At 39.4% G+C, this 25,998-nt stretch overlaps 3 protein-coding genes across 3 annotated transcripts in view; 1 reads left to right on the top strand and 2 right to left on the bottom strand.

Moving 5' to 3' along the window:
* The window catches only part of acad11 (acyl-CoA dehydrogenase family, member 11), a 16,874-nt gene extending 10,100 nt beyond the window's left edge, over positions 1 to 6,774 (bottom strand). The window contains 10 exon segments of the mRNA XM_037693953.1: positions 2,237 to 2,358; positions 2,548 to 2,747; positions 3,649 to 3,779; positions 4,285 to 4,382; positions 4,384 to 4,431; positions 4,854 to 4,859; positions 5,234 to 5,345; positions 5,550 to 5,656; positions 6,360 to 6,512; positions 6,604 to 6,774. Coding sequence (XP_037549881.1) covers positions 2,237 to 2,358; positions 2,548 to 2,747; positions 3,649 to 3,779; positions 4,285 to 4,382; positions 4,384 to 4,431; positions 4,854 to 4,859; positions 5,234 to 5,345; positions 5,550 to 5,656; positions 6,360 to 6,512; positions 6,604 to 6,774 — 1,148 coding nt within the window.
* A 5,123-nt stretch (positions 6,775 to 11,897) lies between these two features.
* Positions 11,898 to 14,678, top strand: uba5 (ubiquitin-like modifier activating enzyme 5). The gene is made up of 12 exons (XM_037694090.1): positions 11,898 to 12,189; positions 12,316 to 12,361; positions 12,568 to 12,657; positions 12,754 to 12,863; positions 12,943 to 13,029; positions 13,107 to 13,191; positions 13,270 to 13,374; positions 13,458 to 13,585; positions 13,676 to 13,811; positions 13,906 to 13,984; positions 14,067 to 14,173; positions 14,289 to 14,678. Exons 1-12 carry the CDS (start codon positions 12,029 to 12,031, stop codon positions 14,364 to 14,366), a joined length of 1,212 nt encoding a protein of 403 aa, XP_037550018.1. The 5' UTR covers positions 11,898 to 12,028; the 3' UTR covers positions 14,367 to 14,678.
* An 870-nt stretch (positions 14,679 to 15,548) lies between these two features.
* On the bottom strand, positions 15,549 to 25,980 carry nphp3 (nephronophthisis 3). Its single transcript, XM_037694084.1, has 27 exons — positions 25,548 to 25,980; positions 25,344 to 25,469; positions 25,097 to 25,247; positions 24,821 to 24,973; positions 24,328 to 24,461; positions 22,174 to 22,334; positions 21,896 to 22,052; positions 21,264 to 21,338; positions 21,009 to 21,170; positions 20,812 to 20,915; positions 20,582 to 20,696; positions 20,332 to 20,475; positions 20,096 to 20,193; positions 19,849 to 19,951; positions 19,674 to 19,756; positions 19,037 to 19,175; positions 18,749 to 18,913; positions 17,815 to 17,909; positions 17,615 to 17,737; positions 17,344 to 17,533; positions 17,030 to 17,271; positions 16,824 to 16,899; positions 16,616 to 16,743; positions 16,249 to 16,489; positions 16,039 to 16,164; positions 15,798 to 15,913; positions 15,549 to 15,717 (listed from the first exon to the last, which is right to left on the bottom strand). Exons 1-27 carry the CDS (start codon positions 25,872 to 25,874, stop codon positions 15,549 to 15,551), a joined length of 3,903 nt encoding a protein of 1,300 aa, XP_037550012.1. The 5' UTR covers positions 25,875 to 25,980.
* Positions 25,981 to 25,998: the final 18 nt, after the last annotated feature.

The raw sequence follows: 25,998 nt of genomic DNA, 5'->3' as shown, positions 1-25,998 counted from the left end.
ATATATATATATATATATATATATATATATATATATATATATATATATATATATATATATATATTGTACTACTAGTGCTTTGTGTATTTTTAGTTAATGTCTTTCTTAGTTCATATCTTAGGTCTTATTACTGTTTTTCTTTTACATTTTATACTTTTGTTGGATGTAACTGGGACCCTGTGTACACAATTCCATTCCACCTCATGTACCACATGTGGTGTGAATGACAAATAAAGAAACTGACTCTGAAAACGCAGTGCTGTGCAAAAGTCTTGAATCTTCCTGTTTTGCCTTCTGATTTTTTAAGGTGAACTTGATCCCAAATTTTCAGAATTTCTTTTAAAGTTTTTGTTTTCTAAATTGTGGGTGCTTTTTTTAAATTCATTTTCAGTTTGTGTACCTGACTTTTTTCCACATCAACCTGTTTGTTAAGCTACTTCTGACCTATGAATCATTCACGCATGAAAAGGCTCTTAACTAATATGAACCAGCGTTGTGTCGACAAATAGGAAATCAGCAAATGGGTGGTAAAAACTTCTGCACAGCGCTCAGTGTTTTTAAAATATTCTCAATTTTTCTTGTAAAGTCTCTTAAGTATCTCAGAAAAACAGGCAACACCCACAACAAGTCAGAGAACTGGCAGTTTCTATTGGAAAGAATGAATTCACCACAGCAACATTACACTTGGACATTAAATTAACACAGTGCTGTCCAACTTTACTTTTTTTGGCTAAACGTAATGTAACAAAGTGAGACTAGATGTTGTGACTCACAAGAAAGAAAAAAAAAATAATGACGGTTTTGTGTGAAAAAAACAACAACTGGTCACAGAAAGCATGAAAATGGCCATCAACACCCACATTCTTTCCAAACAGAAAGATTTGTTCATGTTGGCGGAGGACATTCTCACAACTCCAGAGAATTCTTTCCACCGATAGAAATTTCACTTTGGAGGAAGAGGAGACATGTTAAAGATGAGTCCAACCACAGCTGAGTGACAGACAGAAACTGTGAGCTGTAGAGCGAAAATAAATATAACTTTCAGGTTCTACGCGTGCAAGAAGAAATATGAGAGATATTTTAAAATTTACTGAAACTGATAAAAGTTTTTTTTTTTTTTTTAATACAAAAAAATCCAGCCTGGATTTGTACTGCAATTGTATTTCCAAGCTCAACACACTCAGTTTTCTGTTCACAGGACACAGGTGTAAGTAAGTTTCTTTCGGCTGCTCCCTTTTTCAGGGGTTGTCACACTCGCTTGAAAGATTTGACAATTGTTTCACGTCGGATGCTCTTCCTGAAGCAACCTGGGCTCTAACCCGCAACCTCAGGATTACAAGACTGAACACCAAGCTATCAGCCCTCCTTGAAGGACACTTCTGTGTTACTTACTTCATATTTAGTATTTTAATAGTAAAACAAAAATATAAAAATAAAGTTCCTTATTAGAGCTAAGTAAGGATGGATCAAACAATCATCCAAAAAAAAAGGTAAATTGTGAATTATTATTCTGAAATATTAAATTGACAAAATAAAGCTTTACGGTTTGTTCAAGTTATTAGCATTTAATCCATTGTTGTTGTTTTTCCTTTATTGAGCAGCTTGCATCCCTTACACTAGCTATGTTTACATGCGTAAAATTCTTTGATCGGTTTGAAATGTATTCGGATTAAATAATCTAAATGTATCGTTTACATGAGAACAATCCGATCATGACTCAATCCAGAGGTAAAATGTCAGTTGTGACTATTGTAGATGGAATCCATGACCTCGTACTAGTTCAACTTCTAGCAAGTTAAAGCCTTCTTAAACAAAATAAAATAGATTTAAAATGTGCAGGGTCATTAAAACATGTTTATGTTATATTATACTATTTATGGGAGTCATCTGAGCTTTTTGTTGCATATGCTAGCTGTTTGGATTAGCATGCAACATATTGGGGCTTTACTACCTTAATGGCCATAAAAAATAAAAATACCCCCCCCCCCCCAAAAAAATAAAAAATAAAAATAAAAAAATAATTCAGGTTTATTCTTTGACAAACATTCAGTTCATGCATTTCTTCCGCTTAGAAAGAAGTTTAAAGCATGTTTATTTATCTCAAATAAAAATACTTGTTGACAGTTTATGCCGTCTATAGTATGTTCTCTGAGGACATTCTGGGATGTAAATAGGCCAGGATATCTGTAGTGTACAGGATTAGATAAAAATAAATGAACTCACTGCTGCTCCACACTTTTTGTCATTTATAACATAGCTATCTTTTTCCCTGCAAAGACTGCACTCTATGTTGGCTGCATCACTGGACGTAACATCAGGCTCTGAGGAAACAATGAGAAGTTGTAACTTTTTAACTACCTGGTTATGGACGGACCAACCCCAAAGTCCCCCAACACAGCTTACTCTATGGAAGATGCGTTGATGGGATTGAGAAGGTCAGAAAAGTATTCCTTCCACTGCTCAACAACATCACTGGTTGAGGTCAACAGCACCCCACCTTCATTAAACACAGTGTTGGTAAAGTGCTGCGTTCCCCGCTTCGGCCACCTGATTGTTTGCCAGAATCTCCTCAGACCCGATTGAGTCTCTATCCGAGACCTCATAGAACTCCTCCCATATCTGAGCTTTTGCCTCAGCAACAGCCATTGATGTTGTTCGCTTGGTGCGCCCATACTCCTCAGCTGTCTCCAGAGGCCCACCAGCCAACAATGCATGATGGGACTCCTTCAACTTGAGGGCCTCCCTAACTGGGGGTGTCCAACACAAAGTTCCAGGGTGGCCATTGTGAGAGGCACCGACAAACTTTTGGCCACAGCTCAAGGCAGCCTCTTCGGCTATGGATGTGTGAAAGATAGCCTACTTGGATTCAGTGCCCCCGGCCTCTGCTGGGATGTGGTTGAATTTCACTCTGAGGTGTGAGATGAAGATCCTTCTGACAGTTTCTTCTCCCAGGTGTTCTTGGCAACACTCACTACACATTTGGGTCTGTTGTGTCTCTCAGAAATCTTCACCTGCCATCTACTGTAATCCAACATACCACTAAGCGGTGATCAGTTGACATCTCAGCACTTCTCTTCACTCGAGTGTCTAAAACGTACAGCCACAGATTAGTTGGCAATACTAAAAAGCCATTCATCGCTCTGCGGCCTACATTGTCCTGATTAGCGCAGAAGTCCAACAACAGAACATCACTCTGCTTCAGATCAGAGAGGCCATTCCTCTCAGTTACATCACTCCAGGTCACGCTGTTGCTACACACGTGGGCATTGAAATCAACCAGCAGGATAAATGAGTCACCAGCTGGAGCACTTTCCAACCCCCCCCCACCCCCCACCCACCCCCCACTGAGGACTCCAAGAAGGCCGGATACTCTGAACTGCTGTTTGGCATGTAGGCGCAAACAACAGTCAGAGCTTGTCCCCCAACTTGAAGGTGCAGGGAAGCTACCCTCATCTTCCGGGAAAAACCCCAACGCACAGTGACCAAGCCAGGCTGCGATAAGTAGACCCACACCAGCACATCGCCTCTCACCATAGGCAACTCCAGAGTACAATAAGATCCAGCCCCTCTCAAGAAGACTGGTAAAACAGCCAATGCCGGGCATTGGGGTGAACTCAACTATATCTAGTCAATACCGCTCAACCTTACTCACAGGCTCAGGCTCCTTCCCTGCCCAAGAGGTGACAGTCCATGTGCCACTTTGGTAAGCCAGGATCAAAGTTTCAAGGCCCCCGTTTTCAGCTACAACAGCATTATGCACCCGACTCATATGACACCTCCTGCAGGTGGTGGGTTCACAGGAAGGTAACGTAGCTCATTTGGGCTGAACCATACTGGGCCACATGCATATTATGAGTCCCAGTCACCAAGAGCTTGCCATTAAGCCCCTCCTCCAAGCCTGGCTTCAGGGTGTGGCCATAGAAATTCACGTTTGGGTGAGGGACAACAAGCTCCTTGTTGAAGTCTCTCCATGCGAGTATTATCTTTGTCTGGCCTGACACTTAGGACCAATCTGTCTTGGGAGACCCTATAAGGAGCAAATGCCACCAACAGCAAAGCTCCTCAGATCATTAAGGCACAAAAACTCCTTTACCACAAAAAGGTGGTGATTCAGACATGAAGGTATATATATTTGTCCTCATAAATAAAGCTCTTTTAAATCGGCCACTGTTTTGGTTACAACTTGAGGAATAAATATCCTGTCTCCAACATGTATTTGTTGCTTCTGATGCCATCAGTGAAATCATGGACAATTTTTTTATGGCCAATTTCATGAAAACCTACTCATTCTGCTCATTGTACAAGATTTCAGCACTTAATAGGCAGCATCCAGTTTCTTCTGCAATGTAAGCAAAATCCACCTGAGTGAGATGTGAGTCCACTGATCGCAGGCGAGAACAGGTTCCACAGCCCCACCTGCCTGGCTTTCACCTGCACAGAAAAAAAGAAATGTACAAATCACTTGTGACAAACAGACATTAGCGGCGCTGAGCTCAGCTTCATAAATTATAATAAACGCATACAAAAATCAATAATCCGGCTGTAACTGTTAAACATAGTTTTCCTTTTAAATCAATAATGACAGTTTGTGGTGAGTGATGAGTCATGGAGAAGATGCACAAGTTAGTCTGGTTTAAAAAAAAGACTAAGGAGAAGAAGTTCTAAAGACTTAACACATGCAACTGCACTTTAATATTGTTCTTTTAGTTGTATTTTTTTGGGGAAAAAGTTTTTAGTTTCACAGCTTGAAACAAGTTTTATTCAATAAAACAACAATGATCCTGTATACCTTTAGGTCCTCTACGATTTGGGGGGTGTTCTACCTCTGTTGAGACTGAGCATATTTATTCTGCAACTTCCTGATGGAAAAAAAAAAAACATTTTATCACTGTTCAAACAGGAGTAAAAACTGTAATTCCACGTTTGCTTTTCTCTCATGATCAGAGAAAATATAAGAAAAGAAATTAATGCAAAGCTTCAATTATTATAATTTGAGTTGTTTTTTGTTTTTTTCTGGGGCGCCCAAAGTTTTTACAGAATAAGGCAGCAAAAACCCTGTGATGTTCAGCCAACTGTGATGATTCTTCATGCAACATAATTCAGACAGTCGTTTATTTCCTTCACTCTTATTAACAAATCCCAATTGCATGAATGAACTGCTCTGTCAGATCTTGTCACGATCAAGCTAAACTTCCATCAGAGCATACAAATCTCTTCTGTTCTTGGCACCGACCTGCTGAGCAGGAAACACGTTTTGTTGGATGAAGTCTTTGACCTGCTGGAGAACAGCTCGGCCTTTAACTGTCTGAAGGAACAGATCGTCGTTTGTTGGACCGGTGAGGGGCCTGAGCACAAATCACATTTGAAATGTTTACAACTGGCAGGAAATATCAGATTTGGAAGCAACAGCTGGATGCCAAATTCCAACCCTTACTGGCTCAAACATCAAGTCTGTAGGTGGACTCAGTGGTTAAAAACAACAATAGCAGTTTATTTCACATAAAATTTGTGAACTGGTGCATATTAATCAATTCATAACAATAATTCACCTTTTGGCAAGATGCAACGCTATTTTAGCCAAAGGCTCCACATTCTGACCAAACTCATTTGCATTGGGAGCACTGGCATTTCCCTGCAGGAAACGAGCATGGATCCCCTAAGAAAACAGAAATAAATATTCTGCATCCATCTATTTAGAGCCAGGACAACTGTATCAAAACACTGCTAGAAATTTCTAGTAATGTTACAAAATATTCCAGTGATAGTTCAGATCTTTAAAAACTGGATTATGTGGAAAGTTGATGAGTTAAGATCATACCTGTTGTTTATAGCTATTTGAAAAATTTTAGTTTGGAAAAGTTGTTAAACTCTGACTGGAGCTAACAGCTAGTCGGACTGGAGCCAGAGCCAAAACCAAAGTGACTCTAACCAACAAACAAGTCTAAATACAAAAATTACACAGTGGTTTGTGCAAATTACACAATTGTCAGATTTTTTTAAATACACTTTTATTTAATAGAAATGTGATATTCCTACAGAAAGTGCCTCAGGCTTTGCAAAACGTCCTACAGCTTCCTGGTGCTGCTGAAGACTCACTCGTCAATTTAGTCAGAAATAAACTATATTTCTCAGAACAGAGGCAATCAAAGAGTTTTTTTTTATCCATTATCTTCATCCGCTTCTTCCTTTTCGAGTCGCAAGGTCACAGGTGTCCATACAGCTGTCACTGTGTGAGAGGCGGTGTACACCCTGGACAGGTCGCAGGTAAAGTTATTTTCAACAGGTAAAAAAACAATTTCCACAGAACCCTACTTAAAAAGATTGAAATATCACTTTAAAGCTTAAAACTTTATGAAGACCTGAGCGATTGCAGCCATTTTAAAGACAGACAGAGCCAAGTAGAAGTTCAGTTGTGGCACAGACGTTGGTGAGATTCTTCGACATCTGCAGTAAAAGGAGCTCAGATCACCAGCAGCTGGAATACATGCACAGTGAGAAATTAAAATCCATAACTTTCCATTGTACAATATTGGCAATATTCAGTTCTGTTCAAGGTTTTCATTCATAATTGATGTTACATTTTATTCTCTGTAACATGCCAACTGTTTTGGTCATGCAGAAATTTGTGGGCAAGTATTGAGGTATGAGGAAGTAGGTGAGATCTACCAGTGGGTTTCCTGTGGTAAACTCCCATTCAACATACCTGGTCTCACCACTGTCTTGTACACTTTTCCTTTGACTGTTGCTGTCACCCTTTTGTTGCAAATCACTCATCCTGCTTGGACTCTCTTTTCACCTCTTTACCACATTCCCCATTTTCCTGGACAGTTGACCATATTTGAAGTCCTGCACCTTTGTGACCTCTGCTCCTTGTAGCCTCACTGTTCCATGACTTCCCTCTCGTTCACACACATGTACGCTGTCTTACTACGGTTGACTTTCTTCTTTCAAACGCATGCCCCCACCTCTCCAAGTTCTCTTCCATCTGTTTCATGTTCCCACCTCAGATCACAATGTCATCTGCAAATATTGTAGGCCACGGGGATTACTGCCTGACCTCATCTGTTAGTCTGTAACCCATTGAGCCTCGAGGACTTGTTTACAAGAGACCTGATTTCAACAAAGAATGATGACAACAATAGACAACAGCGACAACAATAGACAATTATAGACAACAGCGACAACAATAGACAATTATAAAAGAGGCATACACACATACAATATATATATATATATATATATATATATATATATATATATATATATATATATATATAGATAACATTACCTTTGTAGATTGTAAAGAGGGTGGGTCCTAAGACTGAGCCTTGTGGTACACCATTGTTGACTGTTAAATAACTGGAGAAAGTACCATTATGTTGATAATGTATGATAATGTATGATTATGTTGATATGTAATGATTTCTTTACAATTCTATTTATTATTTTAAGTTCAGCTTTTGCAAATTATTGCATACATTTACATAGTTTTAAGAACTAATTATTCAACTTTAAATTTCTTTTTAAACCATTTTATGTGGTTTCAAGTAATTGCTCATTTACATTATTCAAGTATTTCCTTTATATTTTATTTTTATTTTGTTTTATTTAGTCTTTTTGTATTAACTTAATTTATTGTTATGCATCTAAGTTATTTTGTCTGTTGTTTGTTGTTGATCTTGCACTACAAATTATTTTGCACATTACTGTTGTTCTTTGGAACCAAAGATAATAAACCAGATGACAATTTTGCTGTAAAATACATTGCATACTGGTGTTTTTTTTTTTTTTTTTTTTTTTTTGTGATTACTTTTAGTACCACTGATATATACATATAGGATAATGTAAACAGGGCTGTCAGATTTGCAATGAGTTAATGTTAGGTGGGTGAATGACCTGATCATCTGACTGTTGATTGCAGTAATCCACATTATTAGCAGAAATAGAGGGCCCCAAACCAAATTTCACTTAGGGCCCCATGGAGGCTTGGACCAGCACTGGCTCCAATGCTGCGAGCCTTGCTGCCCTTCCACTTGGTCTCTTGGACGCATAAAACATCTACCTTCCTTCTCTGCATCATGTCAGCCAGCTCTCTACCTTTGTCTGTCATTGTCCCCACATTTATAGTTGCCACCATCAGGCCTACATTCTTGACTTTCCTCTTCTCCTTGTGTCTCCTGACACATTTCCCTCTTTGTGGTCTTCGACTAACAGTAGCACAATTTCCACCAGCACCGTTTGTCAACAGCACCGGTGACAGTCATCGTTAACCCCGGCCTTGACCAATATGGTACAGTATCCTGATGCATGCTCAATATGGTACAGTGTCACTTAGATGAACTCGTATATTAGTTTTGGCAAAAACGTTACGTCGGATGCCCTTCCTGATGCAACCCTCGCCATTTACCCTGGCTTGGTACAAGAAATACACTGGCTTGTGCTCCCTAGTGGCTGGTTTAAATTGGTTGATTCTAACTTTAAAAAATGTCTGCGAGTCATAAATTTAAACAAATTGCTAAAATATTTGCGTAATTTGTCATTTTGTATTCTGCTGGATCCTACATTTTATCATAATTAAACAGATTTTAGTGTAAAAACCTTTGAGTAGGTTGATAAGATAGAAAGAATGGTCCGTCCCAGAGCCCTGTAAAGAGAGAGTTGCGACACTCTTTGAACTCGCCGATACGCGGTCACGTGGTTCATGCAGCTCCCCATAGTTCCAAAAAGCTCTTCGCTGTCAGTCATTTTGAGCGGCTGCTGGCGCAACATAACACAAAAATCGACTTTTCTTACTTTACCTGACGTCTTTCAGTAATTGCTGAGCAGTAACGAACTGATTACTTAACTGATTACTGATCACAAACTATGCATTTTATCAAAGCATTTTTAGAAGCGGCTGATACATTTATCATTAAATTTTAGAAGGAAACGAGACTGCAAACACATATTTGTTAGAAAAAAATGTATATGCAATACAATGATCAATATAGCCATGTCAGTGTTTTATAACGTTACACACGATAAATAAAAGATCAGAGTAACTCCTGTTATAAAGCTATTTCTGATGTTCTCTGCATGAGAATGCTCCACCTTGTCCTCCATGCAGCAGTTCAGATCTGCTCCAGCTTACCTCAGATCATCTGGATGAATTCTTGATTTCTATAGAAGATGTTAATTCAACCTTTATTTAAACAGGTTCGTCCCATTGAGCCATGAGGACTCATTTACAAGAGAGACTGAATATAATTGTTGTATTTGTTTTTTTTTATGGCAACTAAGTACCTGATAACTGAGTTGATTGTAGCCTGACAACTATTGTAAAACTGTAATTCATTGATTAAAATGTTAATTTAAATGAAACTGTTTCTAGTTAAAATCATAACAGATGACAAAATAAGTGTTAACTGTGCAAAAATAAATTTCCAAACAATTTATTATAAAATATGTAAAATGTAAAGCAAGCTTTAATAAAGTACTTTTACTACTATTTATACTGTTTATTAATGACATCATCTCAAGTCAGCAGGAGCACCATCATCATCACAACAACACAAAGTGAGAGCTGTAAATTTAATCTGTACAAACATTTTCAATCAGGGCTCAAAATGTTTAACTGTCAAAGAAATGTGCAAGAAAATAAACTAATGTCACTCTACAGACACATTTAGAGAGAGGACATTTCACAGAGACACAGTGAGAACATGTGAGACTGAAGGAGGTTCAACCAGAACCAGATGAGAAGAACAGCAGAACTTCCACTGACCAGTGACCTGACCAGTGATCACACATGTTGTTCTAAATTAAACTTTGGTACGAACAGTGTTAAATAATTCCTGTCATATTTTTATTGAACAATAATCTTCATTCTAACAGTGACGTTGTAATTTCAGAGACTGAGGAAGAAACAGAAATGAGGCGAGTGAGATGAGGGAAAGATGAAAATGTATCCTCAGAGGACGGGGACATCAATCAATCAATCAACCTTTATTTATACAGGTAAATCCCATTGAGCCTCGAGGACTCATTTACAAGAGAGACCTGATTTCAACAAAGAAAGATGACAACAATGGACAACAGCAACAACAATAAGCAGTTATAAAAACTCATACTACAGTTTTTTTTGTTTGTTTGTTTTTTTTAACAAATAGGATGGCTAAAAGGAAAAAGGTAACAAAACAAAAAAACAGCTAGATTCCAAGACAAATGTATAAAACTAAAAACAGGAACATGTCTGCATTGGTCCCTGCCAGGAGTCCAACAGATTCTTAAAGCCACTTAGAGAGGTCAAGGTCAAGGTCAAGGACATGTCAGGATCTGATGATCCAGGATCAACAGGACCAGGAGGATGGATCAACAGGCAGTCAGGGAACAGAGATGAACAACCTGAGGAACAATTACAACACAAAATCCATAAGCAGGACAGAAGAAACTCACAGACAAGAAAATTAACTCAGTCCTGCGAAGAAAAATGTTAATGGAAAATAAATTGGCATATTTTTACAAAAGATCAGATGAAGACAACTGGCATGAAGAACAACTTCCAGCTCCATCTCAATGTACCTGTGATAGTTTAATAAGTGTTTTGTTACTGTTCTACAGTTTATTGATGCTGATATATTCTTGTAATAATTCTTATTTCTTGTTCTGTCTTGAAAGAGTCTCATCTCAACTTGACCCATGATTACCATACGCTGAACTAGTAATATAAAACTAATTTAAATTAACAGTCCTGCAGTAAATACTGCAGTAAATAACTGCAGTAAATAACTTTGTGAAGGTTATGGTGTTAAAGTAATTTTATTCAAACATCTTGATTACGCTGTTATTGATTAATAGAAGACAGAAAATGAGATCTTGTACCTTTGTGATACTTTGAATGCAACATTCAGTTCATGAAGTCATTCTCCTCTGGTTTACCTGGAAAACATGAAAACATTGACTCATCTCCACAATCACGTTTTTCTTTAATGATAATGTCACAATTTATGCTGCAGTCTTTGACAAATGATCTATAACTTGAACTAAATTACATCAGTCTTGTTGTCATGTTGTCATCATTCTTGGTTAAATCAGGTCTCTCTTGTAAATGAGTCCTCGAGGCTCAATGGGATTTACCTGTAGAAATAAAGGTTGAACGAATCTCTCAGGAAAAAAAGGACAAATATTTTCTAGTTGAGTTCAGTAACTGGAATTACCATAAATTTAAAAAAGACCACCTTTCAAAATGTAAGCAGTAATAGATATTTTAAAACGTTGAATTAGAAATAGACCCGTTTAAACCGTCATGTTGCAGAGCAGCTGCAGTTAAAACAACTAGCAATTTAACATGTTTCATTAACTAAAACTGGCGACATGAAGTATTAATGTTGATAAATTGAGGTACAGAACAGTCAGATAACGCTTCACAATGGCAAAAAAGTGTCGTATTTGCATCAACTTACCGGGAAAACACGGAGAATGAACTACGTTCAATGCTGAACCCGCTGCTGTTTGGAACTCTTTGCCGCTTCATGACCCACGTGACTTCCGCATTCCATTCTTTCTATGGGAGTCTATGGGAGTGTCGCAACTCTCTCTTTACAGGGCTCTGGTCCGTCCATTTACCAGAGTCGGTGATTAGAGTCACTTGACACTTTAATATTGCTGGATTGCTGCTGCCCCCTGCTGGACAACACTCATAATAACATCAAACAAATCTGCATCTGCAATATAAAGAGCACTTCAATAAAACAGTCTCATTGTTAACCTCAAATAATGTACCTTGTATACTGAAAAGCTACAACTGAGATGTAGAATACATTTCTGAGATTTGTTTTCACCTGACAACTTAAATTTTCGAATGATGAATAAGAAAAAAAGGAACCCTTAGAGAGACTGGGCTCGTTTTCCACACGGATGCCATTTAGATGCGCACATAACTCGTCTCGGAGTAGAAGACGTGTACTTTTCGTGTTGATTTTTGGTCCATTTGCCATTTAATTTGTAACAATACAGTTTGTTTATTTTTAACAACACTTATTTAGCTGAAATGGCGACGGTGGAGGAGCTGAAGCTGAGGGTGCGAGAGTTGGAAAACGAATTGATAAAATGTAAGCAGCAGCAGTGTGTCATGATGGAAGATGCTCAGGCGATGAACAGACCCAAAATTGACAAAATGAGCTCCGAAGTCGTGGATTCCAACCCATACAGGTAACTTTTAATTCAATATTTTTGTTTTGTACGTTTGACTGTTTTAAATGTAGTTCGAATAACAAAGGCGACGTTCTCTTGTTACTCACCGACCACAAGCTAATCTCAGCTGTTTTGTCTTTTCAGCCGTCTGATGGCTTTAAAAAGAATGGGCATCGTGGAGGACTATGAGGTATGACTCTTGACGTGTCTTCTCTTTTGTTGTGGTTGCTGCTCTGACAGAATTTCCATGGACAGACATATTAAATTCGTTGATTTTTTTTTTAAATTAGTGGGGAATTTAAAAAAAACCAACCCTCATAAGACCTGAACAGAGAATCATCTTTCAGTTGACTGCAATGTTATTGAATAAATAACCATCATTAAATTTGTTTACAGAAAATCCGTACCTTTTCAGTGGCTGTAGTTGGTGTTGGTGGAGTTGGCAGCGTGACAGCTGAGATGCTAACTAGATGTGGCATTGGTAAGGTAATAGAAACCTTTTTTTTTCTTATTTAAACACTAGGTTTGTCATTTTTTTTACAGTTGTGCTCGATCTCAAGTTTGCCATTTCTGTCACTGCAGCTGCTGCTGTTCGACTATGATAAAGTGGAGCTGGCCAACATGAACAGACTGTTCTTCCAGCCACACCAGGCAGGCCTCAGTAAAGTGGAAGCAGCAGAGCACACACTCAGGTCAGCAGAGGATCACTGTTTTTCCATTTACAAGTATTCAGTTTAGTTTGCTCATGCTTGAATCACTTTTCCCCAACAGAAACATCAATCCAGATGTGGCGTTTGAGACCCATAACTACAATATCACAACACTGGAAAATTTCACACACTTTATGGATCGCGTCAGGTTTGGAGTCCGACTTTATTTTATGTTTTTCTGTCTTGTTGTCTAAAGTAACTCCACAGCAAATTGTTCTCCTTCAGTCATGGAGGGCTGGAAGAAGGAAAACCAGTGGATTTGGTCCTGAGCTGTGTGGATAACTTTGAGGCCAGGATGGCTATCAACACAGTACGTTTTTCCACTTTAAAAACACACACACAAAGCTGGATTTCCATCTGATTTTATTTATTTTAATGTTTATTACAGGCTTGTAATGAACTAGGTCAGATCTGGATGGAGTCTGGTGTGAGTGAGAACGCTGTGTCAGGTCACATCCAGCTCATAATTCCTGGAGAGACAGCCTGCTTTGCTGTACGTGTACACACAAAAATGTTAATTAACATTCATGATGCTCTTTATATTGTAAATAAGTGAAACACGATATTTGGTTTTAGTGTGCTCCTCCATTGGTGGTTGCTGCTAACATTGATGAAAAAACCCTAAAACGAGAGGGCGTGTGTGCTGCTAGCTTACCTACAACAATGGGTGTGGTTGCAGGGATCCTTGTGCAAAATGTCCTCAAGTATGTTTTTGTTTTTAAGCCATGTTAACCCTTTAAAATGCTAAATTTGACATATGCTAGTGGAGTTAAGTTGAACATTTTGTCCTTTAGGTATCTGCTGAAGTTTGGCACAGTAAGCTATTATCTCGGCTACAATGCCATGCAGGACTTTTTCCCTTCCATGACCATGAAGGCCAACCCCCAGTGTAATGACCGTCACTGCAGAAGACAACAAGAGGAGTACAAGGTACATGAGCTCTCCAACATATTGACTACTATTTGATTTCTTTATCAGTCAGACAAGCTAACTTTTCCCCATCTTGTTGACATTTTCTGTTTAGAAGAAAGAAGCAGAGCGGCCAAGAGTGGAAGCTGTGCAGGAGGAGGAAGAAGAGGTTGTCCATGAAGACAATGAATGGGGTGAGCTAAGAGTTCTAACATAGATATTATGTTGGCTCTATCTTTGTCATTGTATTTGCATAAACACATTTGTGCCATACAGGTATTGAGCTGGTATCTGAAGTCACAGATGCAGAGCTACAGGCTGCATCAGGAACTGTACCCGACCTCCCAGAAGGCATCAAAGTAGCTTACACCATTCCAGATGAGGTTAGTGTTTTACCAGAAAAATAAGAAACCCTTCAAATCCTCACATTTTATTGTATCCTTAGCTTCATTTTGGCCTTTTTAAAGTAAATTCTGAACATGTTTTTGTTTCTTACAGAATGTACCGAATGGAGAGACAGTGGATGAGACTGAAATGAGCTTAGAAGACTTAATGGCTCAGATGAAAAAAATGTAGGCAACAATCTGCAGTTTAATTTCTTTTCCACATCTATATACATCTTTTTTTTTAAATTACATTTAACATTTTTAACAGCTAATGTTGAGTAACGCATGAGACATGTTAAAAGCATTTCATACATGCAAGAAATCTACTTGGAGTGAAATCGATTTATTAAGAATGGCTAAGAAAATTGATTAAATATCCTTTAATGCATTAAATAATATTGCTTTTCTAAAGTTGAAGTTGGTGAATAGTTCAGCTTTTCTTCTGTATGTTCTGTCATTCTGCTGCAACAGTGTTGTCTCAATAAAGTAATTATTAGATGGACTGCAATTGTAATACCACGTTTGATTTGTTTTTCTGAACAGCATTTGAAGTAAATTACAATATACGTTTATACAAAAAGCACTAAAAACATTATGTGGTTCAGACAGAGCAGTAAACAGTTTATTGCATTGGAATTTGACTGAGACTTAAACGGGACACATGTTTTTGGAAGCATCCTTGGAGTTTATCTGGTTATGGAATAAATGTGTACAGTACACACAACATGTAAACATTATCAGATAAGATGTCTCCTTAGACATCTAACTTGTTTTTGAACTTTAAGCTCCATTTGTTCTATTTTTATTAGTGAACAACCAAGGTTATGTAAACGTGTACCACAGCATAAAACATTTTTTTAAGTATCTGATATATCCTATAGTCTGTATTGACAACAAAAAGTGCTTTTTTTTAAGTCCAGTTTTTATGAAACGGTTTTAGATGTTTTCAAGGTATTCATTTTAGCTATAAATAAAAAAAAAAAACTAAAAATTTGCACAAAAACTATAAAACTGAAAGCAACGAAGGCGTTCATTGGCACAAGATTGGGATAATTTCATGGCTTCGAATACATTGCTGCTACGTTAAAATTTGGGAAACAAAAATCAATCGTACAAAAAGATGACTGATATAAAGTACCGCAGAATAAACAAAATAAAACTGTAAATATAAAAATTTCTAAAGTTGCAGTAGTAGTAATATAATAATAATTAAAAAAAAAAATAACATTACCCCAGTCTAGCATGAGAGCACATGTAATGGAAAAGTGCAGCGTGTCAAGTCCTTTAGTGACGAGGCATTGGAGTTGAAGTTTATGCTACTTTTTTTTTTAAATTGGAGCCATCAGAGCATGATTGAGCGATTCATAGTGGTTCACCTCGGAGCATGTGCTGGTGGAGCTGGCCCCTTCACACTGAACGTGTCCCCGCTGGAGGAGTGGCGTGACGGGGCGTTGCCACACACTAATGATGTCTCGGCCTCTTTAATCTCCATCGCACGCTTATAAAGTTCAGCTGCCATCTCAAAATCACCCCTCTCATAACTGGATCAGGAGAAAAAAAAATATGTATGAACTAAGACATCGTGTGAGAACACGTTAGAAAAATATGAATGCATTTTTACCTAAGCACAGCCAGGTTCTTCAGGGTTTCGCCAACTCGTGGATGTGAGCGGCCCAAACTGTTCTCGTACACTTTGAGTGCTCGTTCGTAAAGCGGCAAGGCGTCGCTGTGCTTCTTCTGTCGAACGGAAAAAAAAAAAATGCGTAGCTTTTTTTTTTTTTCTATTTAAAGAACTATAACCCATAATTACATTTGAAATGATAAAGAATGTGTGATCTAAACAGAGAAGGCATGCATCTCACCAGCTGGCAGTAGACTACAGCGAGGTTTACCAGCGCTGTGGCTACACTTGGATGTTTGGGACCAAAACTTTTTTCCCTTATCTCTAAAGATAACTCGTAAAGAGGAACTGCTTTCTCCAGCTTCCCCTGTGGGACACAAAGCATCACTAGATGAGGTTATCAACAAGAAGTGTGTTAAAAGTTTTGCATTAACAAATGTTGATGTCTCACTCTGCGTTTATACAACATGGCCAAATGTTTGAGTGTGTACGCCAGAGAGGGGTGGTCTGGCGACAAGGCTTTCTTGCGGATTTCCAGCGCCCTCTCGTACATGTCCTCGGCGGTCTCGTACTCCCTCCTTTCAGTGTGCAGGGCGGCCAAGTTGTTGAGAGACTGAGCGCAGTCTGGGTGATCTGGGCCGAGGACACGCTGACGCATCTCCAGTGAGCGGGTCAGAAATACCTTTGCTGCACTGATGAGGGTGAAACGAGGAATTTTAGCCAAGTTAGCAAACATTTACAGCTCAATGCGCACATCTAGATTTTCCATGGATCTGTGTTAGACATGGTGTTGCAGAAAAATGGTTCCTTTGTCTTACTCCATGTTGTTTTGGAGGTAGTGGAGGACACCTAGCTCGTTGAGTGTTTTAGCAGAATCTGCGGAGTCTTTTCCCAGGGTCAGCTCCTCCAGCTGGAGGGCTCTGCGTCTCAACAAAGTGAAGCCATACTGACAAAAGCAGAAGACGGCATACGACTAATTAAATCAGTGTGACACTGCAATTGACATTTTCTGTGAACGTTGCTCACCATATGACCTTTCTGGCGGGCAGTCTTCTGATGGATCCTAACTGACCTCTTTTTTAGTTTCTCAGCTTGTTCATACCTGATGATAAAAGCCTTAAAATGTTAAACTGGTTCTCATCTTGGCAAAGTGTAATTTACTCTCAAATATTCTCTCAGATCTAGCAAAAGTTGGATAGCTTTCTACATAAACATCAAATCGCTGCATTTACTTGTTTTGCTTCTGATAGAGCACAGCGAGCGACTCTAGCTCCCGGGCCACACTGGGATGTTCTGCACCGTAGGCGTTCTCACTTATCTCAAGCGCTTGCTTGTACAGCTGCTCAGCATTCCCATATTTCTTCCACTGGACATAAACTCCAGCCAGCTGGTGCAGAGAACGAGCTACGCTGGGATGGTCTGGGTCTAGGGCTGTCTCTCTGATCTCAAGAGATCTTTGTAAAGGTGCTACAGCCTAAAAAAAACACACAGAAATAAATATACGCACAAATTCCAATTTTCACTTGGAAAGTCTAGAAGTCATTACCTGACTGGGAAGGCCCAAGTCTTTAAGAAAACGTCCCAAAGTTTCATATAGGTTTGCGAGCTTGGTCATGTCTTCTTCACTCTCGCAGCTTTTCTCGTAGTGTTTCAGAGAGTCAAAGTACTCGGTTGCCATGGAAGTTTTGTCTTTGCCCACATACTGCCAATGGGCCAGCAGTTCAGTGAAATGACCCCTGGATGAAGCCAAAAGGCACGTTAGGCTGAATAATGTCACCCTCTGTGTGAACATGTCCCCAGTTAACACAAACACGCACCTCTTATAGAGATTTTGGGAGACAAACAGATTCAAAAGACAAAGTTGTAGTTTAATTCTTTCCTCCTGTTGCTGGAGCAGCCAGGGAAGTTCATCTGCGACCCGCCATGTCACATGGTCCTGACTACAAACATACACACGACATGATGAGTCACACTAACTGAAGAATAGGAGCGTTGTGTTGGAGGGGAGGATAAGAACCTGAGCTGCTGGTTGAAGTAATGAATAAGTTTCTCTCTGTAAGAAGCAGAGCTGCTTCCTCCACTCAGGAACTCCAGTCTCACAGCTTCACCAGCCTGACAGATGCACAGATAACAAAATCAATTAATAGTAAACACCTGCACTGATTTTTAGGCCTGTCATAATAAACAATAAATCAATTAATCGCATGATAAATGAAAATTATCGACCTCATTTTCATTTATTGGCTTTATCTTTTCTTCGTGTCTCTCTTTCTACTGAAGACACTGGATGACAAAAAAGCTCGACTCCGGTGCTCTTCACTGACCCTCCCTTTCTCTTTAAAATCCATTTTAATGATCCAAAATCACGTTTTTAGATCGTTAAAAGCAGCTAAGCTGAGAAGCTACGATCTAAGCTAACAGACCGACCTCAGGAAAAAAAAACCTTTGTGTTGTCAAAGCTCCAAAATTCAAAGTTGAAACCCGTGCCTTCGTGTAAAAACGTTGTTTTTCTCTGAAAAAAGAAGCGGAGAAATTGTTTACAGATTTTTTTATTAAAAGCTTTGTGTGAAAAATGCTATGCTAAAGAGCTCAAACCACACAGAGCGTCCGTCATTTTGAGAACCGAATAAAAAGGTAGGAGAGACAGCCCATGTCACGTCAAGGGACCTCCCTCCCATTTTTCTTAAAGAGACACGCTGCTCGCTCCCTTACTATCCATCCTTCGGTTCAAAGAGTTTTATATCGCCATATGGTGGTCAAAAAACGGTACTACACACAAAAATTAACCAACATTTCTTCTTAAATTTGACTATAATTACTAATTATGATCAAAAGTAAAAGAATATCGTTTATCGCAATAATTTCTGAGACAATTAATCGCCCAGCAAAATTTGTAATCGTGACGGGCCTATTGATGTTGTCATCCTAATTTGGTCAAGGAGCAGAATTACCTGTAGGTGCTGAAAACTGATGAGTCCACAACGAAGGGTTGTAATGCAGAGTCTGTTCAGGTTGTGGAGCAGAAAGGACAGCACAGGTAGCTCCAGCTCTGGGAACAAATCTAATACTTCTGATTCGCTCACTCCATTATGGCTGGCAAACACAAGGCACAGCATCTAAACAAGAGACAAGCGCATATCCGTCTGCTGAGCACAACACAGCAATTTGTATTCAGCTCAACAAAAAGTCTGTTTTAAGTGGAAGAATCAGTTTACAGATGATGGAAACTAATAGGTCACCTCTTTCATCACGTGTCTCTTTGTGTCTGTGTCGAGGGAATTTAGCATCGTCTTGAGCGCCAGACAATACAGAGACATGGTGTCCTGACACTGCAGACACTGCTCCAGGCTCTTCTCCAGAGACCAGTCAGATCTGCCACTAATATTAATCAAATGAATAATAATTAAACAAACAAGGAATATCTACCATAAGGGGTGAATCACAGTTCACCTGAATATAAATCATATAGGATATTTTGACGTTTTCCTATTATTTCTATCCTCGTGTCATCAAAAACACAAAATTGCACACATTTATTGTAGCTGGTTGTGTAATGGTTAATTAGTGCAGTACTGAAGCAAACCATCTGATCCACAAGCAAATTAAAAATTATTAAGCTGTTTTAAGAAAATGCTCTACAGTCTTAAAATTATGATCTTATTAAGGTTAAAGACATTCTTTAAACTTCATAGTTAGAAAACTGACATTTATAACTTGAAGGCTTGTGGAAATAAATGGCCCAGAAGCAGAGTTAAGGAGGTTGTAGCTGATACTGGAACAAACCAATCCAAATAAAAAAAACATTAGCTTATCTTTACTGATTTATTTTTATACATAAATGAAAAAAATAACAATAAACCCCCAGAGATGGCTCACCTAGTGATCATCCTTGCCAGCAGAGTGACGTATAACGCATTGCAGGTTGATGCAGAGCGGCAGTGCCTTTCTAACTTTTTCTCCTAAAACAAAATGAGAAAACTTTCAAATGTTCCCGACAATAACAGAAAACAAACCTCTTGTTTGTGCTCGCAAATGTTCCAAGGGAACTGACCTGGTCTTTGGTAAGTTTGAGACCCACACCCTGACACTCTGCAGTGACTACGCTCTTGACTTCTCTAGGACTGAGTGGATCTAAGTGGAGCGTCGGCCACAACCTAAAAAGAAAGAAATTATAAATGCAAACAAATGTGTATTTTTACAGCATGGGGAATATATAAAGATTATTGAAGACATGCGTATACAGTCAATTTAAGCGGGTACAGATAATGGATGGATGGAGTTTAAGCAGAATGCACCACCTCCAAGCTTGAGGACACGTCTCTACATTGACAGAAACCACCACTCTGACATTAACAGGAAGAGGATCAATCAGCCACTTCATGTGTCGTTCTGCTTGCTGAAGAAAAAAAAAATCCAAAGAAGATGATCATTCTTGGAATGTAGAGACAAAAATATGCACAAAAGAAATAATTGTTTGAATTGCCACAGACTTAAACACGATGAGGGTTTGATTTAAAGAATAAGGGGGATTTACGTGTATTTGGTCAATTGAGTCGATGATGATGATGATGTTTCCTTGATGCCGTGCGGACAGTCTTTCAAGCCAGCGGGGAAACTTCTCCAAGGTCTTACTGGGGTCCATGGTTAAACCAGAAATGAACCAGAAATGCTGCAGCAGCTAAGAGACGATAAACGAACAGAGAAACAGTAAACAAGATCCCATACCTGAAATAAGATTTGCATTTTTCAAAAAAGAAAAAAAGCAAATGAAAGAAACTTCCTACTTTGACTGTGAGACGTTTGATGATGAGAACTGGCTCCGAGCTTGTGGAAAGTGGGCGACCGACAAAATGATAAAGGAACAAGGTGCTGGGGGATTGTTTCTGCTGCAGCTCAATCCTATAAAAAAAAAAAAACACTAATTATTGTGTTGTATATTTGTAACATAAATGGTAAAATTATAAAATGGTCCACCAGTGTCAGTTCATTTTACACCTCACAAACCAGTGCTCACCATTTGGAGAGCAGGAGAGACTTTCCAGAGCCTGGACCACCAGATACCAGCAGAGGCGGTGTGGGAGGGGGGGCAGCTATCATGTCATTCAAACGATCTATATACTGAGAAAACCACGAGTCATTGAATTAATCTACATGAAAATTGCTGAATTTGAAGTGCAAATTAGAAATTTGAACAAAGAAGATCTTCCGTGCCTTCTGAAAGCCTAACTGGGAGGTAGTGCTGCTACAAGCCTGCTGATAGGACTCAATCTGCTCTTGTTCATCATGCAGGTCCCACAGCACGTCTCCAGAGTCTTCCTCGTCTATGACAGAGTCCTTTGAGTCCACATCTGCTGCTTCAAAACCCAGCAGCTCCTGGATAGTGAGCAAGGGACAAATGCTATAAAAACAATTTCAGTGCAAACTTTCTTTTAGGTTTTGAACAAACACAAAAATCTTCTTTTGTACCTGCTTGATGAGTTGCTTAAGCTGAGCATAAATGAGGTTAGCTCCGTCTTCTGCAAAGCCGCTATGATCCACCACCTGGATATACATTTTGAATAATGTCAGAACAATCCCAGTGTCGCTTTGGCAGCCAGGAAAACACAGAATGTCGTGTTTAAATGCAATAAACACATACCATCTGCATTTTGTTCAGAGTTAGTAGTGGCTATGATGGATCTGTACTGTGTAAGATTGCAAGAAAGTCTGTGAGAACAAAGAGGGTAAAAGCAGAAAAGAGCATTCATGCAACAAGTTGTTAGATGTTAAATATGACTAAAAGCCACTATGTAGAATATTTAATTAGAAACATAGGAAATAACATGTTAGGAGAAATAATAGCAACTCTAAACTGCTATTAAATAAATCATCCAATATGCAGAATTCTGACATTTCTCATGTAAGTTAGCTCATCGTCTCAAAATAAACACAAACCAGTGTGTAATTCTATAAAACACTGAAAGATCATTAAAACGTGGACCAGAATGCAATAATTTAAAACTTGTTTTTCATTAATGACACAAACTATCACCTACTAACAAAGAACTGCAGCAGCACTCCCTCATATTCTCTTTTATCTTTAATTTAATAAGACACACCTTGACTTTAGCAGCCTTGTCTGCAGTGTTGACTTTCTCTAACAGCTCCCTGATGGGTTCAGTCAAACTGCTACCCTCTTCAGTCCGAAGGTACAGCACCAGTGAATGGCCATCCAGGTTCCTCACGAAAGCCTCTTCACAATCCTCTACTACAGAGCTGCAAAAAAGTGTTATAGATGAAAATCCAAACAAAAAAAAATTATTTATTAAAAAAAAAAATCAACATAGTTAATCATCACTATGTCAAGAAAACGGAGAGGTGCAGAAGTCATCTATACCTAGTGACAGTGGATTTGAGAAGAAGCACACACACTGAGCTCTTTTCGATCTCCTGTATGCGCTCTGTGATGTATGAAGCGGCGGTCTCCTCTGGGAAGCAAACATTTAGGTAGAAATGGCCCAGACACTCGCACATCTGTCGTAACTCTAAAGAGTGTTTCTGTAAACAAAACAAAATGTAAAAGTTTCACAGAAGAAAAAAAAAAATGGAGGCAATTAATAATCCAGATCATTTTTTTCTGCCTCAGACAGAAGGAAACGAGTTATTCTAAAAAAATAAAAATAAAAAGTGAACAATCCAGAACTTCTGTTTGAGTTTGATCTACCGTATTTTTCACCCTATAAGTCACGTTGTTTTTGCATAATTTACATGCCCTGCGACTTTTAGGCTGAAGTGACGTATTTATGGATTTTTTCCCCCATATTTATAAACCAGGGCAGCACGGTGGCGCAACTGGTAGAGCTGCTGCCTTTCAGCGAGCAGGTCCTTGGTTCAAACCCCGGTCCAGGGGCCTTTCTGGGTGGAGTTTGCATGTTCTCTCCGTGCATGCGTGGGTTTTCTCCGGGTACTCCGGTTTCCTCCCACAGACCAAAAACATGCATGTTAGGCTGATTGGTAACTCTAAATTGTCCCTAGGTGTGAGTGAGAGAGTGAATGGTTGTTTGTCTCGTTTGTCTCTATGTGGCCCTGTGATGGACTTGCGACCCGTCCAGGGTGTACCCCGCCCCTCGCACAGTGATTGCTGGACATGGGCACCAGCGACCCCCGTGACCCAAAATGGAATAAGCGGGTAAAGATAATGGATGGATGGATGGATTTATAAACCAATTTTTGGCTGAGATATGACCGTTTTCATTCATTCCGACAGAAAAAAAAAAAAAAGAGAACAGTACCACTTTCAGCCGCTAGGTGGCAGTCGATTTGTAAGGCATGCCGTTGTGTCATGTAATAGGTAAAAGTGGCTATTAATGACAAATTCAAAAAAGTTCAAGACAAAAACAACTGGACTTTATTGTTTTTGTCTTGAACTTTTTTTTTATTTACCATGTCCTGGATGACTGAGAATCTTCACCAGCTATTAATGACACAATCGGCTTGCCTCCCACCTTCGTTCTGTTCACTGCTTCGAGCAACCGTCAAATCAGCTTCATTTCACTGCACTGCCCCGGCGAAATGCAATTTGACCCTTAAAGTGCATTTATTAAGTAAAAGTTCAACTGAGACACACCTTTGATATAATTTTGAGTAAACAAATAAATGCTTTAGGTGCTTTTCTTGTTAAATTTCAAAGAAACGTGCAGCGTTCCTTCTTCCTTTTTTCCTCCCTGTCTGCACGTGCCCAGGAGCACCGAGGCAGTGAATACTTTTGAAATACAGCTGATTTGACCGTTAAAGTCCTTTTATTAAGCAAACGTTAGACTGAGACACACCTTTACTATAAAGTCGAGCAAACAAATAATTGTTTTTAGGCGTTTATCTTGTTAAATTTGGAAGAAACGCACAGCGACTTGTCCCTCTGCGCGTTCCTACTTCCATGTATCAGCTTTTGAAATGCAGCTGATTTGACCGTCAAAGTTAATTTATTAAGCAAACGATAGGCTGAGACACACCTTTACTATAATTTCGAGCAAACAAATAATTGTTTTTAAGTGTTCATTTTGTTCAATTCTTGTTAAAGTCCTCCCGTGCACGCTCCTGCAGCTGCCATTTGGCAGCCAATCACTTTTTGGCACAACACTGACCCACATTTCCGGGTTGTCAGCAGTGACGCGTAACAAACGCGACGCGTCAGCGGTGACGCATAATAGATGCAACGTATACGGCAAAGCAACGTATTTATGGATTTTTCCACTTTATTAGACAAATATGGACTGATGCGACTTATAGGGCGGTGCGACCTTTACAACGGAAAATTCAGTAATTACCCGTAACAAAATATTTCCAATTATATTTTGTTCTTGGTTTGAATTAACAATTAGACAAGCACCGCTTGACTAGAACGCATCAGTAAGTTTGTTAAAAGTCACTTATGAAGACAGATGAATGAGTAAAAACTAAGCCTGACCCATGTCTTCTCACAAGCTATGTGATTAGCATAAACACTCATAAAAACAGTAGAGATTTGCTGACTTACTGTGGCCGTCTAACAAACCTTCATAAAGATATCTAGCTCAGCTTTGGTGTCCTGTGTAGAGATAAGGTAGCAGCGCACAGTGTTACTCCATAAGGCTTGGGGCACATGAGGTGACACCTGAAGCAGACTGGCCACCGCAGCATCCCAGTCATCTAAGGAAATAAGACATGATGTAATCTGTATGCTTCAAGCACAGTACAAAGTACACACAAACAAACAAAAGTGATTGTATGCAGCATAAAGCAATACTGTAAAAGATGGGAAATGCAGAACTAGTTGTTTAGTGCTGCAGTAAATTTAGTGATGGTTTTAGTACTTTTGTTTAGCGGATTTTATTTGTCAGAGGGAGAGACAGGAAATGTGTGAGGAGTGAGATGAGATGTGTTAAAGTGCAAAAGATTGCGGCACAAGTCAGAGTTTCCAGCAATGACAAACCATAACCTTTGTACAAAATGCTGGCTATTTTGGTGCAGCACACAAACACCTTTTCACTCTGCTGTTTTGTTCTTACCTCTGCTCACATTTGCAAAGGGTCCTTCCACATCAATTAAACTGTGTGCAAACTCTGGCCCCCTGAAAGTCTGCTGCAACTGCATCATACTACCCATCGATGGTTCACTTCCCAGCACCCCTCCTGTCCAGTATTCACACTGTGTTCCTACAGCTGTGGGAAAAAAAATAACAACAGAAAAACAATAGGGTGCTGAACAAAAAAAGGTCAAATCAAACATATTGATAGATAAACAAACCAAAGCAGGATCTCAATACAAAGATATACGTGTCTTACCGGTCACAGTAGTTTGGTTATCGTCTGAATCAGAACCGTTTGGACTGTAGACATGAAATCCCTGAGTCTGTAACTGTTGAAGTTTGGCCTCCAGGTCCCTCTTAGCCCGAAGGAGGTCCTGGATCTCTTTCTCTTTTGTCTCCCGAAAAATCTGAGTTTTATGAGGCAAATATATTATGAAGTTAAGTTGTCCTTATATAATTACAGTCATATATGCTCATACAGACACGCTTTTGGCACGGTTTACCTTAAACTGTCGTTTTACTTTGTCCCTGTCATGCTCAAAGTTGGCCGCCCTCTCCATAGCTTGGTACTTTGCTTCAAGAGCACCTTCTTTTTCTCTGAGGATCTTCTGATAGGTCTTCTGAAGAGCCTGCTCAACAAAATCAGAGTTGTTAAGCACCACCTCGCAGTTAATGAGTGTTTTGGACTAAGCAGCCCCTTGATTTACCTGCAACTCGGCCCTCAGCCTCTTGTTTTCCTCATCCAGCTTGGCTTCCTTCCTTTGCATGGATGCAACCTCATTATTCTTGCTGACACGGAAGATTTCGTACTCTTTACGGAGTCTCTCGTACTCTGCTGTGTATTCAAGATCCACAGATCCCGTGGATTTGAAACTGGCCCCGATTACCCGAGGTCCTCGGCGGAAGGAGCTGCGCAGGAGTCGGGCTTTGGGCCTCACTTCAACCGGTATCTCACAGGCTTCTCCTCCTTCACCACCATATCCATCCTCAATCACCTCTCCTCCAGGACTGACTAAAGAAGACGCAGTGCCCATAACGAAGGTCGGATATTTGAGAAAACGTCAGCCTTTTGTAATGTTCATAACTGCTGCGGCGCGGCAACAGCTGGATACGTTTTATGTATGTTGGCTGAGATACATGCGAGCCAGAAATGCTACA

This window comes from Nematolebias whitei, chromosome 20 (assembly GCF_014905685.2).
Source record: "Nematolebias whitei isolate Nwh7 chromosome 20, NemWhi1, whole genome shotgun sequence".
Taxonomy (NCBI): domain Eukaryota; kingdom Metazoa; phylum Chordata; class Actinopteri; order Cyprinodontiformes; family Rivulidae; genus Nematolebias; species Nematolebias whitei.
This window is presented reverse-complemented; position numbering and strand designations above follow the sequence as displayed.

Excerpts from the sequence above, each read along its gene's own strand:
- uba5 (XM_037694090.1), top strand. The coding sequence starts at position 12,029 with ATGGCGACGGTGGAGGAGCTGAAGCTGAGGGTGCGAGAGTTGGAAAAC. Across the intron at positions 13,030-13,106 it reads CACTTTATGGATCGCGTCAG|TCATGGAGGGCTGGAAGAAG; the intron begins GTTTGGAGTCCG and ends GTTCTCCTTCAG. Across the intron at positions 13,586-13,675 it reads CTTGTGCAAAATGTCCTCAA|GTATCTGCTGAAGTTTGGCA; the intron begins GTATGTTTTTGT and ends TTTGTCCTTTAG.
- nphp3 (XM_037694084.1), bottom strand. The coding sequence starts at position 25,874 with ATGGGCACTGCGTCTTCTTTAGTCAGTCCTGGAGGAGAGGTGATTGAG. Across the intron at positions 21,339-21,895 it reads ACAAGGCTGCTAAAGTCAAG|GTGGTGGATCATAGCGGCTT; the intron begins GTGTGTCTTATT and ends ATGTATATCCAG. Across the intron at positions 16,744-16,823 it reads CCCGCCAGAAAGGTCATATG|TATGGCTTCACTTTGTTGAG; the intron begins GTGAGCAACGTT and ends TGCTTTTGTCAG.